This window comes from Pipistrellus kuhlii, unplaced genomic scaffold (genome assembly GCF_014108245.1).
Source record: "Pipistrellus kuhlii isolate mPipKuh1 unplaced genomic scaffold, mPipKuh1.p scaffold_m20_p_18, whole genome shotgun sequence".
Classification (NCBI taxonomy): Eukaryota; Metazoa; Chordata; class Mammalia; order Chiroptera; family Vespertilionidae; genus Pipistrellus; species Pipistrellus kuhlii.
Window position 1 is genome coordinate 8,483,614 of NW_023425493.1, and position 14,099 is coordinate 8,497,712.

The 14,099-nt window shown below is 40.3% G+C and overlaps 1 protein-coding gene across 1 annotated transcript in view; it reads left to right on the forward strand.

Moving 5' to 3' along the window:
- The window catches only part of LOC118721677 (membrane cofactor protein-like), a 32,440-nt gene continuing 18,341 nt past the window's right edge, over positions 1-14,099 (forward strand). Inside the window, exons 1-6 of the mRNA XM_045583414.1 lie at positions 1-70; positions 2,735-2,923; positions 3,220-3,331; positions 7,274-7,356; positions 7,918-8,115; positions 9,677-9,859. Coding sequence (XP_045439370.1) covers positions 2,764-2,923; positions 3,220-3,331; positions 7,274-7,356; positions 7,918-8,115; positions 9,677-9,859 — 736 coding nt within the window. The 5' untranslated portion in view covers positions 1-70; positions 2,735-2,763. The remainder of the gene's footprint in view (positions 71-2,734; positions 2,924-3,219; positions 3,332-7,273; positions 7,357-7,917; positions 8,116-9,676; positions 9,860-14,099) is intronic.

Consider the following 14,099-nt stretch of genomic DNA (forward strand, 5'->3'; position numbering starts at 1 on the left):
TGGGTACCGCCCTGGACACTTCACTTCTTGACTCCGGGGATTGTTGCGTCTGACAGCTGCTCTCAAAAAGGTAAATGCTGGCTGCCCCTCGGGTTTCCTACCGAGCTCTTGGAAGATGATGGCATCCTGTGAGCTGCGCTGGCCCCCTCCGCACCGCCGCGGGGGCGCCTTTTCCTTTTGGTGCTCCCCGGGGATCCTGTTGGTGGCCCTGGGGCTCCTGCTGCCCATGTGCTCTGGTAGGGGGAAGGTGTGAGCTCTGGAGGCAAACCGGAGAGAGTTAGGGAGCTGGCCGCCCGGAGCCGATGGGAGGTGGGGATGGGGAGGGATTTGCTTGTTGGGTCGGGTAGGAAGCACGGGGGCTTGGTGAACCAGGTGGGTGCCGGTGGAGCCCAGCTTAGGATGGCCTTTCCGTGGTACCTACAAAGCGACTGCAGGGCCCGCGGAGGGTGAGATAGGCTCTACCTTCCCATGGATGGAGAGTTTGCAGGGCTCTCCTATCCACCCCTATATTCTGGTACAGTGTGCTTGCTGACAGTATTCTGGTTACTGATCATTAAACACAGTTCATTTCTATGAGGGAGGGAAGGGGGACGTGGTGGTAAGGAGAAAAACCAAAGGAACTTAAAAAAAAAAAGAAGAAGGATCAAATTTAGAATAGGCTTCAAACTATAAAGTTGAAGGACACACTGTGCATGCTCTTTGGAATAGAGAAAAATGAATGGAATGTAGGGTACAACATGGGAGAGAACAAAACTGGACATGAAGGGGGATGAAAAACAAGGTTAAGCTCAAGGTTGAAAAATAAAATCAGGATAAAATAAAACTTAGAGAAAGTAAAAAGGAGAAATCACTAAGCTGGGTGGGGGGAAACTACCTAAATAAAACAAACATTTCACTCTTTTTTTTTTTTTTTAAATAAACATATTGTATTGATTTTTTACAGAGGAAGGGAGAGAGATAAAGAGTTAGAAACATCCATCAGCAGCCTTTCTCACACCCCCTACTGGGGATGTGTCCACAACCAAGGTACATCATGCCCTTGACCTGAATTGAACCTGAGACCTTTCAGTCCACAGGCTGATGCTCTATCCACTGAGCCAAACCGGTTTCGGCTACATTTCGCTCTTGAAGCCCCTCAGGAGAAGGGTTTGTAGGCAGCCTTGTGCCTGGGAGGCTTGCAGCTCAGAGGTAAATGCTGCGAAGTTGCAGCCGGGAAAACTTGTGTTTCCAGGAGCCATCTCATTCCTCCCAAACCCACAATATAGTGTTACAAGAGGTCTCTTCTGCCTATTTTAGGTATTTTCTCTCTTGCTAATTAAAGAAACGGAGATCAGCAAATGCTTACACAGTGTTTCTTGGTTTCTTTTGTGTGCAACTTACAACACAAAGGAACAGTCCTTTTCCTATCAGTTGCTAGGTTACCAGGATACTGGCAGATTGAATTAATTACTTATCCCATTAACCGGGAAACTTATTGGTCAACAGATCCAAATATCAACAGTGCAACCATTGGAATTTCTTTTGAGAGCCAAATTTTTTAAACTTAAACTTCTTCTAACGCCACTTCTTCAAAATAGACTCACCCAGGCCGTGGTATTTTGTGGAAGAGCCACACTCCAGGGGCCAAAGAGCCGCAGTTTTCTGACCTCGGGCCTATCCAAATCCTTTCCCAGGGCCCAGAGTTTCAAATGACTATTGCATCTTCTTTACCATCGTCTCTATTCTACAGAAGTGCTTTAGTACTAACTTCTTTTAGTACTAAACTAACTAGGTTAGTACTAACTTCTAATAGCTACTATGGGGGTCATACTGTGCTAGGTATTTTGGCCACATGAATGGACAAAGTCAGCCATGCTAACTAGTAAACACAAAAACATGTGCCAGTGACCTGAGAAATCCAGGCAGAAGAGAGTCCCAGAATAGGGACCATTCACTGCCTCTTTGGGGAGGGAGAATATGTTTCCTAGGGATATTGAGCAGGTGAGTCTGCAAGATAAGGGCTGAGCAGGAGTAGCAGGTGAGCAGGGAGGAAAGGTGGGAGGAGCTTAGGGAGACTCAGAGATGTGACAAGGCTCAGGGCATCCATAGATTCTCAAGCTATCCAGTGTGGCAACAGTAGGGCAACCGAGGCAAGAGAAAGACACAGAACAAGACCTGCTTTTAGAATGTATTCGCAGCGCTATATGCACCCCTATGTTCATTGCAGCATTAGTCACAGTGGCCCAAACATGTAAACAACCCAAGTGTCCTGTGATAGAGGACCGGATGTGGTACTTATACACAAGGGGATACGTCTCAGCCATAAGAAAGGATGAAATAGCGCCATTTGCAGCAAGACGGATGGCCCTGGAGAACATTATACTAAGTGAAATGAAGTCAGAAAAAGTTATGAACCATATGATTTCACGCCTATGTGGGATATACAACGGACACTAGTGAACACAGACAGCAGTGTGCTGCTTTCCAGGGTGAATGGGGTGGGGGTAAGGAGTGTCCTAATATATGGTGACAGAAGACTTGACTTTGGGTGGTGAGCACATGGTGCAATAGACAGATCATATAACACGGAAACCCATACGGGAAATCTATATTGACTATGTTGACCAGAGTCAGCCCAATCAAGGACCTTCCCATTCACTTTGTACTAACTACCTGCTGCCCAACCACAGTCCCTGGCTGATGGAAAAAGATAAAATATTTTTCTTTTTTCATGTTTTTATTATTTTATGCCCAGCTGCCTGTACTGCTCCTACTTTTAAATATATGGTGCCAATTACTCCCCCGAAAGCATCGTATGCTCCTGGAGAAGAAATAGACTTTAAGTGTATCCCAGGATACAAGCGTATTACACCTCTTCTCCACACCATTACTACTTGTCAGCCTAATAACACATGGGCGCCTGATCTCCAGGAGGCTTGTGAAGGTAAGCACACAAAGCTTTTCCTTGTATTGCTCTGGATATTGTCACACATTTTAGACTGCATAGTCCACTATTACTATGATGGCTTTGCCATGGGGATGGAGATGGTAGATAGTAATGTCTTTGAAAATCTCCCGGGAATCTTCTTCTTAGCAATTGCTTGTCAGGGTCAATGTGAATGTTAAGTTTGGGCTTTAAATAGTGAAATGGCTTCAAAAGAGCGATAATGAAATTTTGATTTGGATCCACCTGCATTGAAATTGGCATCTAACAACACATTTGAACTTTTTTTCTTTTAGTAAACACATGTCCGAAGCTAGAAGAGCCCCTCAATGGCCAAATAGTCTATGTAGCTTATGTAAACACAAATAAGAAGTTTGGTTCTCAAGCTTATTATATGTGTAATGAAGGGTAAGTTGCACCATAGAGGAATATAGTAAATGTTACTGATTCTATTTTCAGTGTGCTTCTCTTCTTCAGCATTCCCATAATGTTGACTTCATCTTGCTTTCTGTGTGACAAGTTGTACTTCCAGCCAGCCAATCAACTCTTGGGCTTTTTATGCAGACTGAGAAGATGTGTAAGGAATAGAAATTAAAAATGAAGGAAAGGATACTTGTATAATACTACATGCAAGAATAAGCCTATCGTTAGCATTAAAGTTGTAGTAATCATGATGACATTACTTTAACAAGGAAGTATATCCTATTTAAAACTGCCAATTCGCTGAGCTGAAGGAGGGCTTATAGAATTGGTAGGTAGGTTTACCCACCAAAGATATTGTTCATGGAGATAACTCTGTAAAGTGTTACCAGGTGAACATTGACCTGGTTAACCTGGAACATAACATTGATCAAAATTCTTTTGTTAGAAAACATGAGTTTTGAGGCAGTTATAAAGGAGTGAAGGTCTCAAAAACAAGTACTGAGCACTTAATAGTAGTAGCCTTTGTTCCCTTGGGCTCTTTTAATCCTATATAATGAAGAGCTAATATGCTAATTGACCAGCCAGATGATCTTCTGGACGACCATCTGGACAACCTTCCAGGTATGTATGGTATTACTCAATAAGGCTGACACTTCGCTGAGAATAATCTATGTTTTAACCTCAACAAGGAGCCAAGCAGGCTCTCTCTCTATGTAGCTATTGACTGCATATTGGCACTTGATCAAATTAAAATAGAATCAGTAAAACAGCCTGTATACATTTCCAGCTGACATTTCCCACTAGCCTAATTCATTGATGAAGCTGGGGCTGCCAGGGCCAAGGCAGCAGCAGGGGCTGCGAGGGTTGTCTCCTTTGCATGAATTTTGTGCACTGGGCCAAGTGCAGGGTGGGCTATTTCTGGATATTACAGTCTGATGGAGTGGGGTCTTCCTCCAAACATGCCCCCCAAAACAGGTGCTATTTGCCTCCTTGTCTTAAATTTTAGCTTTGACATTCTCAAAGGTGTCATTGGCCTCAAACTTGAGAGTGCTGGCCTTGCCCTTCAGGGTACTCAGAAAGATCTGGCTTTCTGTGTCGGCCACTTCACAAATGAAAGAGGACAGCAAAACTAAGAACCACCGACCTGCCACCAGATTTGCTGTTAAAGACAGCTGTTTTAAAGTCTGTGTCTAGTAGATCTTTCCTCGGGTGTGTTTTTTTCAGGAATACTTTTTATTGATTTACTTTTTCTTTGAATAGGCCATATTATCCTGTTTCTTTGTATGTCTTGTGATTTTTGTTGTTGTTGAACTGAATATTTGAATATAATAATGCGAAAACTATGGGAATCAGATTGCCATCCATTGATAGGTTTTGTTTTTTTTAAATTGTTTTTGTTTTTGGATTTTTGTAAGGTGTGTCTGTGCTGAGGATCAGCCTGACAGGTAAACTAAATGTTTTCTCAGATTTTTTTTTCCTGAGCCTTTCTCAGGGCATGAATAACCACTTCCTAATTTTCCTCACTTATGTAGTTGTTTTGAAATGTCCCAGGTTTCAATATCTGTATCCTGAAAGGGGAAATCATGAGAAATGAAGAATAAATCACTGGAATTCACCTCAATCAGCAAGAAATGGCTTACACATTGGAGAAGCGAGATATAACAACAATGGCTGCCCATGTCTTTGTCTGCTTCTCTGTGACCAGAAAGATCCATCAGTGATAAAAGCAGGGGCTCCCTGATACTTGGAGAATACAGGCCTTTGAGCTCATGCTGGCTCCTTCAGTCTGCTGATAAACTGCTTGAGGAGCACAGCTGTGTGCTGTGGGAGTGGGATGGGTAGCTGACACTGTGCTAAGAGCTGAAATTGACCAATATTAGTGGAATTTACCTGCCCAAGTCTTTTCCTGGAAGTTGCAAGCCTTCAACAAACTCTAGAGTTTCAAAACAGTGGCATTATGCAGATTCTAGTAGGAAATGTTGTCAAAATGGGGAGAGCGATTCTTGAAGCTTCCTACCCATCATCATTACAGAATCCTTTCCTAATAGATTATAATATAGAAACAATGAATTAGGCTAGTGGGAAATGTCAGCTGGAAATGTATACAGGCTGTTTTACTGATTCTATTTTAATTTGATCAAGTGCCAATATGCAGTCAATAGCTACATAGAGAGCCTGCTTGGCTCCTTGTGGAGGTTAAAACATAGATTATTCTCAGCGAAGTGTCAGCCTTATTGAGTAATACCATACATACCAAAATGTGTCAAAGGAAAATAGTAAATAATAAGAACCAAAGAAGCAAATTTACTCCTAAGGAGAGTTCAGAAGGAGGAGAGAGTTCTGTGAATTTAAATAATGAGCTATTCCATGGGGGAGTTCTGAGCTGTTTCTGGGAAGACATTGTGATCAGAAGAACATTTCACCATATCTAAAACTTACATAGTCTCAGATGCTATTGTATTTTTACCTACTACTCAAAACAACCCCAGTAATGGAAGCTAAAGAGAAAATAAACAAATGGGACTCCATCAAAATAAAAAGCTTTTTTACAGCAAAAGAAACCATCAACAAAACAAGAAAGTCCACTGTATGGGAGAACATATTTGCAAATGTTATCACTGATAAAGGTTAATCTCCAACATCTTCAGGCAGCTTATACAACTTAATAAAAGAAAGATAAATAATCCAATAAAAAAATGGACAATGGACCTAAATAGAATCTTTTCAAAATAAGACAGAAGGAAGGCCAAGAGGCACATGAAAACATGCTCAAAGTCACTAGGTAACTGAAAGATGCAAATCAAAAGGGATAATGAGGTACCATCTCACACCTGTCAGAATGGCTATCATCAACAATTCAACAAATGACAAGTGTTGCTAAAGATGTGGAGAAAAAGGAACACTCATACACTGCTGGTGGGAATGCAGACTGGTGCAGCCACTGTGGAGAACAGTATGGAGTTTCCTAAAAAAACTGAAAATGGAACTCAGTAATCCCACTTCTAGGATTATATCCTGAGAAACTATTATAGAAACACCAATCAGAAAAGATATCCCGTCAGCAGATGACTAGATCAGAAAACTATGGTACATCTACACAATGGAATACTATGCTGCCATAAAAAAGGAATTCTTACCATTTGCAGCAACCTGGATGGAATTGGAAAACATTATGCTAAGTGAAATAAGCCAGTCAATGAAAGAAAAATACCACATGATCTCACTCATTTATGGATAATAAAGAACATTATAAACTGATGAATAAAAAGATAGAGAGGCAGTAAAGCATCAAATAGACTGTCAAATTACAGCAGGAAGGTTAGGGAGAAGTGGGGGAGATAAGAGATCAACCGAAGGACTTGCATGCATGCATATAAGCATAACCAATGGTCGTAAAACTCGGGGGGGGGGGGGCGCTGGGGATATGGGAGTGAGGTGGGGGAGGGCAATGGTAAGGGCATTACACATATAATACCTTAATAAAAAAAATAAAAAAAACCAACCACCCCAGGAGCAATATAGTATTGTACTGTTTTCATAGATAAGGAACATGAAGGGACATGTGCATGCTCAAATAACAAGTCAGTTTTGGAGCTGGGACTGGAACCCAGGCAGGTAAGCACTACGGATCTCTGGCATGAGCAGGTTCAGAGAAGTGAGTGTTGATGTGCCTCCTGAAGACAGAAAAGAGGCCAGACTGTCAGGCACGACAGACTTTGTAGACATTTTCCTCCAGACCAATGTGTGTTCAAGTGCAGTATCTGAACTTTGCAGGCTTGGATAGCACGTTCAATATATTCTGTTTAAGAAACTTCTCCCTCAAGCCCACTGAAGTGCACAGAAACAACCACATCACATTTGTCTTTGTAATTATGTATTTCTTCTGAACTGATAAAGAAAACGATATTCTTTTCCGTTCTCATTTAGTTATTACATAGTTGGAGAAAAAAATCGATATTGTGAACTTACTGGGAGACTGGAATGGTCCGGCGTTGCCCCACACTGTGCGAGTAAGTATATTCTCTCTTTAGAATTTAGATCAGTAGTTCTCAAACTTTTTTTGGCCTTGGCTTGACTTCATGCTTTTACATTTTTAAAAGACACCCACATAGCTTTTCTTCAGATAGAATATGGTGATGGCTATTCCATTATATTGGAATGAATTCTGAAAAGTTTTAAGAATAATTATGTATTAATTCATTGAGAACAGGAAGTACAATGCGCATTAATAGATACAACAAAATTTTTAAAGGAAAACCAGAATTTTCAAAAAGTGAGAATAGTGGCATTGTTTTATGTGTTTGCACACTCATCCATATGCGTGTTACATGTAGACCTCAGGATTGGGCTGTTGCATTCACATGCCATTTGTACCTTTGGCAGATTGAACTACATACTCTTAAGGATGAAAAAAGATACTGCATTTTTTTCCATAGAATTTTTGTTCCAAATGGATATTGGATATTTAACTAGATTATAGAACTCACATGGTTAATGAATCTATTGAAGACATTACTAATGCTGTTTTAATCTTTTACCTTTTCCTTTTCCTTTCCTGTCCTCTTTTTAAGGGATTTTGTGTCAACCGCCTCCACAAATACCCAATGGAGAATTCAGCAATAGCGACAAGGATGTATTTGAATATAGTGATGTAGTAACTTACCATTGTATACCTTCTAATGGGCCAGATGACTTTTCACTTGTTGGAGAGAACAAGCTTACTTGTTCTGGGCGTAACAAATGGAGACCTGACCCTCCTGTGTGTAAAGGTAATAATATTTCCACTTCTTTCTTCCAAATTCCCTAAAAGTAAACAGAACAGTCATATGTTCTTGCTCCTCCTGTTAAATTGGTTTCTAAATTAATCTACAACAGGCCAAATAAAAATAGAAAAAAATAGCTCTAGTTGTAGAGTTTCCAATCCCTTGCCCCACCTGCTTTTGGTATTTCACTGTATACCTTGAGATTTACTGTGTATTGCATGGATGAAGACATTTTTGCTTGAAAGCACCACAAAACACACACTGGCTTAAAAATAAAGTGTTATCTGATAATACAGGACCTGATTAAAATCACCTACAAGAATCTCACAGCTAACAGTATACTTAATGTAATAGAGTAATTTATTTCCCCCTAACGCTGAAACAATATAAGGATGTCTATTCTCACCACTCTATTCAGCATTGCATTGAAGGGCCTGACCAAACAATAATGCAAGGTATGGAAACAGGCAAACATAGTGGTAATGAAGAAATGAAATAGATTTTATTCACTTATGGCATGATTATCTTTTTGGAAAATAGGAAAGACTGAAGTTTTAGACGAGAACTGAATGTGCAGTGATAAATCACATGTCTATTTGCTAGCAATAATCTATTAAAAATTAAAATTAATTTTTTTATTGATTTCAGAGAGGAAGGAAGAGGGAGAGGAGAGGAGTGGAGAGGAGAGAGAGAGAAAAACATCAATGATGAGAGAGAATCATTGATCAGCTGCATCCTGCATGCTCCACACTAGGGACTGGACCCACAATCTGGGCATGTGCCCAGGAATCCAACAGTGACCTTCTGGTTCAAAGTCGATGCTCAACAACTGAGCCATGTTGATTATGCAGCCTTTCCATTTTATAAACATCTCAGTTCATGTATGTTGTTGCTACCTAACAACTTTTTCTTTCATATCTTTGCATGGCTAGTTCTTTCCAACTTGAGCTCATGTATAACCTTCTCACAAGAGTCTTTCCTGCCTTTCTGAAAAGCAGCATACTGTTATCAGTGTCAGCATGAATTTTTTTTAAACCCTAAATTAAGGAGAATCAGAAGTTGCTTTTGAACTTGCCCAGAATTTGTATCTGGTAATCAAACCTTTTCAAAACTTGCCACTATTGATAAAACACATAAGAAACTAACCGGTTTGGCTCAGTAAATAGAGCATTGGCCTATGGACTGAAGGGTCCCAGGTTCGATTCTGGTTAAGGGCATGTACCTTGGTTGCGGGTACATCCCTGGTAGGGGGTGTGCAGGAGGTAGCTGGTTGATGTTTCTCTCTCATCGGTGTTTCTAACTCTCCTTCTCTCTTCCTCTCTGTAAAAAGTCAAAATATTTTTTAAAAAGAAACCAATAATCTATCATTATAGTCTGTTCTAGGTGGACAAAGGTTATTAGATATCTCTATGTCTGTTTCCCTGGAATTAAAATCTTTTATTTAATTAATATCCTGACTTCCATGTCTTGTCTCTTTGTTCCCAGAGGAAAATACTACTTTGCAGTAATGTTTCTGCCCTAGGTTAAAAGAATTTTCCATTAATTCTGAAATTTCTTTGCTTTTCAGTGGTCAAATGCCAACCTCCAGTACTCGAGGATGGGAGAGTCGTTTCTGGACTTGAGAAAAAATTATACTACAAAGCTGAGGTTACAATTAAGTGTGAGAGGGGATTTTACCTTGAAGGCAGCAAGACACTTTTCTGTGGAGCTAACAATAATTGGGAGCCCGCGTTGCCAAAATGTATTAAAGGTACAAAAAGTATCATTTTCTTTCTTTCTTATTTTCTTATTTTATTTTATTTTATTTTATTTTATTTTATTTTATTTTATTTTATTTCTTTAACATTAAAAATCAGTGATATAGCCAAAACCGTTTTTGACTCAGTGGATAGAGCGTTGGCCTGCAGACTAAAAGGTCCCAGGTTTGATTCTGGTCAAGGGCAAGTACATTAGTTGCGGGCACATCCCCAGTAGGGGGTGTGCAAGAGGCAGCTGATATATGTTTCTCTCTCATTGATGTTTCTAGCTCTCTGTCCCTCTTTCTTCCTCTCTGTGAAAAATCAATAAAATATATTTAAAAATAAATAAATAAATAAAAATCAGTGATACAAAATAACTGAAAAGAAGCAAGGAAGTTTTGTATTTTATTCTGTGTTTGTATTCATTTCCAGAACAGAGGTAGGACATATAATTTATGTTTTGGTGGGCTCTTAACACATCATGTACATTTACTGTGCCTACATTTCTGTTATTTGGTACTATTCACTTATCAAAATGTATAGGAAATTTTTTTCAAATAAATTGAAGCATGGGAAACTTTATCTATATGAATCAAGAATGAAAGGTATCATTTTGTATAAATGGAGATAATAACCAAGTGGTTATTTTGTTTTTATTTTTTTTAAATATATTTTATTGAGTTGTTACAGAGAGGAAAAGAGAGGAATAGAGAGTTAGGAACATCGATGAGAGAGAATCATCACACTGATAAGCTGCCTTCTACACACACGCCTTCTCCCCTGGGGATGTGCCTGCAACCAAGGTACATGCCCTTGACCGGAATCGAACCTGGGATCTTTCAGTCCGCAGAACGCTCCATCCACTGAGCCAAACCGGTTTTGGCAGTTATTTTGTTTTTCAATGTCAACTCCTCCCAGGAAAAAAAACCCTACACTTTTTCCTGTCTCAGGTTTGGTAACTTCCTGCTTTATTTTTCTAAATTGTTTAAATACCTATGGGCTTTAAAAAAAAAAAAATCTTTTGACTGGTGATTTGGTCATCCATCATTTTAATAATAAAAAGAAAAATAACATTTTTGCAGCTATTCTACTTGTTATACTAGTGATTCTAATTGATTTGCCATAGTCCGCAGATCTACATAGGTGTGTAAACTTGGGCAATAACACAAGCTTTACTAGTAAATGTGCTCACTTATATGTAAAATGATTTAATGTCTTCCTTCCTGTATAATAGAAAAGTTAAAATGGGATGCACTTAAGGCACTTAGCACAGTGCTTATCATATAGGAAGCTTACAACATTATTCCAATCAGTACATGGAGAGGAAGGTCCATGGATTCCATGGATTCTGTCAGTGACTTTGCTCTTTTATTCATATTAAAAGAGATACGTTGATACCTTTAATAAACTATCTTTCCATGACCACTTTAGTTCTTTTTATACAGTACCACTTAAACTAGGTTGTTTCTACTGTCTCCAGAACAAGACTCATTTTTTTTTTTTTTTTTTTTACCAACTCTCCACATTTCATACAGTTATTCTTTTTCTCTATACTGGGAGTTTTTATTTGGCAACAGAAACTAAATTTCATAGCAACGGAAAGACAGGGAGAGTCCTTAATTATTTCAATGAAATAATTGCATGAACTACTGATCCACCATTCTGCTGAAGACTTCAGAGATCAGTGTTCCAGTCAAGATGGCAGAATAGGTAAGCACTGTGCTTGCCTTCTTTCATGACCGCATCAACTTACAACTCAGTCATCCAACAGTCAGCCTGGTGACCCACCTGAAGACTAGCTGAACTCCTACAGCTAAGGATAAGATTGAGAAATACCAGCCCCACACCAGGCTCCCTGAAGGAGGAAGTCAGTGCTGGGAAGAGAAGTCCCCATGGCAGCTGGCTGCGAAAATAGGTGGTGATTCAGCCCCAACCTGGTGAGATGGAGGGTTGCTTGAAACCCAGACTTTCTCCTAGAAAGCCTGAGCACACACTCCATCCCTCACAAGCACTCACCCGAAGCACCCAGAAAGGAACAGCAGCTCGAAAGGCATCAAGACATATGGGGAGAAACTGAGTTGTGTGGCTTCAGCGTGGAGGCCATTATTGTCCCTGTGTTGAGCACTCTCCCATGCAGCCTGCGGGGACAGACAGGAACTAAATCCGAATCTGCATTAACCCAATAACTACCACTCACCTAACCCTCATAACTCCCTGAGACTCAGCTCCACTCAATGCACACACTGCACTTGGCTCTTTCAGTGGCTGTGCCTCCTAGGCAGACATGGCTCATGCTGCAAGCTTGCTTTCTTTCCCTTCCTTTCTTCCTTCCTTCCTTCCTTCCTTCCTTCCTTCCTTCCTTCCTTCCTTCCTTCCTTCCTTCCTTCTTTATTTTCTTTTAAAATATATTTTATTGATTTTTTTTTTTTTTTACAGAGAGGAAGGGAAAGAGACAGAGAGCTAGAAACATCCATGAGAGAGAAACATTGATCAGCTGCCTCCTGCACACCCCCTACTGGGATGTGCCCGCAACCAAGGTACATGCCCCTGACAGGAATCGAACCCCGGACCTCTCAGTCCGCAGGCCAACGCTCTATCCACTGAGTCAAACTGACTTCGGCTGCAAGCTTTCTTAAAATCTCCCCAAGAAGGCAGTGACTGGCCTCAATGTGCCCTGCGCCTTTTGCTGAATGGCCCCAGGCCTGGCCTGGATGGCAGCTAGCCTCAAGTCATGGTGTGGCTTCTCCCATGAGTCTCCTGACTCAGTATAGGCATTTGCCAACCGGGATCACTTGTAGCTCCTACCAGGTGTCCTTGGCTGGGCATGGATAGTGGCTGACCTCAGCCTAAACTGGAGCCTCTCTCAAGAAGCTCCAGAAACAACCTCAATTCACCACAGAATACCACTCTATCAGCTGCACAAAAGGCACATCAAAAGGGTAGTCTTAGAAAGCACCAGGAGTATGGAACCAGCCCTCACAAAGGTCATTACCAGTCTTCAGAACTAGTCACCCTGAGGGACAGCTCCACCTACTGAGGAGCAAACAACAATCAAGGTTGAACTACAACAGGAACTACACACAAACCACACAAGGGACAGTGCCACTGAGCCACTGGGTGCCAAAAGGAAACCTCTTATATAAGGCCACCCTAACAGAACTGATAAATGTAGCAGATCTTTTTAATACATACAAAGAGGAGCAGCCAAAACGAGAAAAAGAAGCATATCCCAAATTAAAGGACAGAAGAAAACTCCAGAAAAAGAACTAAGCAAAATGGAGGTAAGAAATCTACCAGATGCAGAGTTCAAAGCACTGCTTATAAGGATGCTCAATGAACTTTGGGGGAAGAATAGATCAACTGAGTAAGAACTTCAACAAAGAGATAGTAAACATAAGAAAAATACACACCATAGAAACCATGAAAGTAACCACTTAGAAATGAAGACTATAATAACTGAAATGAAGAATACACTAGAAGGAATCAATAACAGTTTAGATGAAACTGAGGACTGAATCAGTGATTTGAAAGGCAAGATAGTGGAAAACACCCAATCAAAATAGCAAAAAGAAAAAACCCAGAAGTAAAACGTTAAATAGCAATATAATAGCTTTATTGTAGAAATATGTTGAATATACAGATCAACCAGCCACCTTAGGAAATGATAGATAGCTATAGATGATAGAAATATCCTTGCAGAAAAGAGAGAGAGAGAGAAACATCAATGATGAGAATCATTGATTGGCTGTCTCCTGCATGCCCCCTACTAGGGATGGAGCTGCAACCCAGGCATGTTCCCTGACCAGGAATCGAACCATGACCTCCTGGTCTATGGGTGGATGTTCAACCACTGAGCCACATCCATTGGGCTATGAACTTAAAAACATTTTTTTTTTTTAATGATTCAGAGGGCAAGAACACAGCACAAGAGCTAGGAGCTTAGCCTGCAGTTTTTCCCTAATAGGCAGTGTGCATGAAAGACCTCAGAAAACAATGGGTGCTAGACTCAGGTTATGAAATTGAACCCAATTAAACACAACAAGTACTTATTGGCAGACATAGATTTTCTCAGGGTTGACATATGAAACATGTGAAACCTTATATTTTAAAATACATTAACCCATATCTTGATCTATGAAGTACACAGCACTTTCATATTTTTAAAAATATGTATTTTATTGATTTTTTACTGAGAGGAAGGGAGAGAGATGGAGAGCTAGAAACGTAAATGAGAAACATCAACCAGCTGCC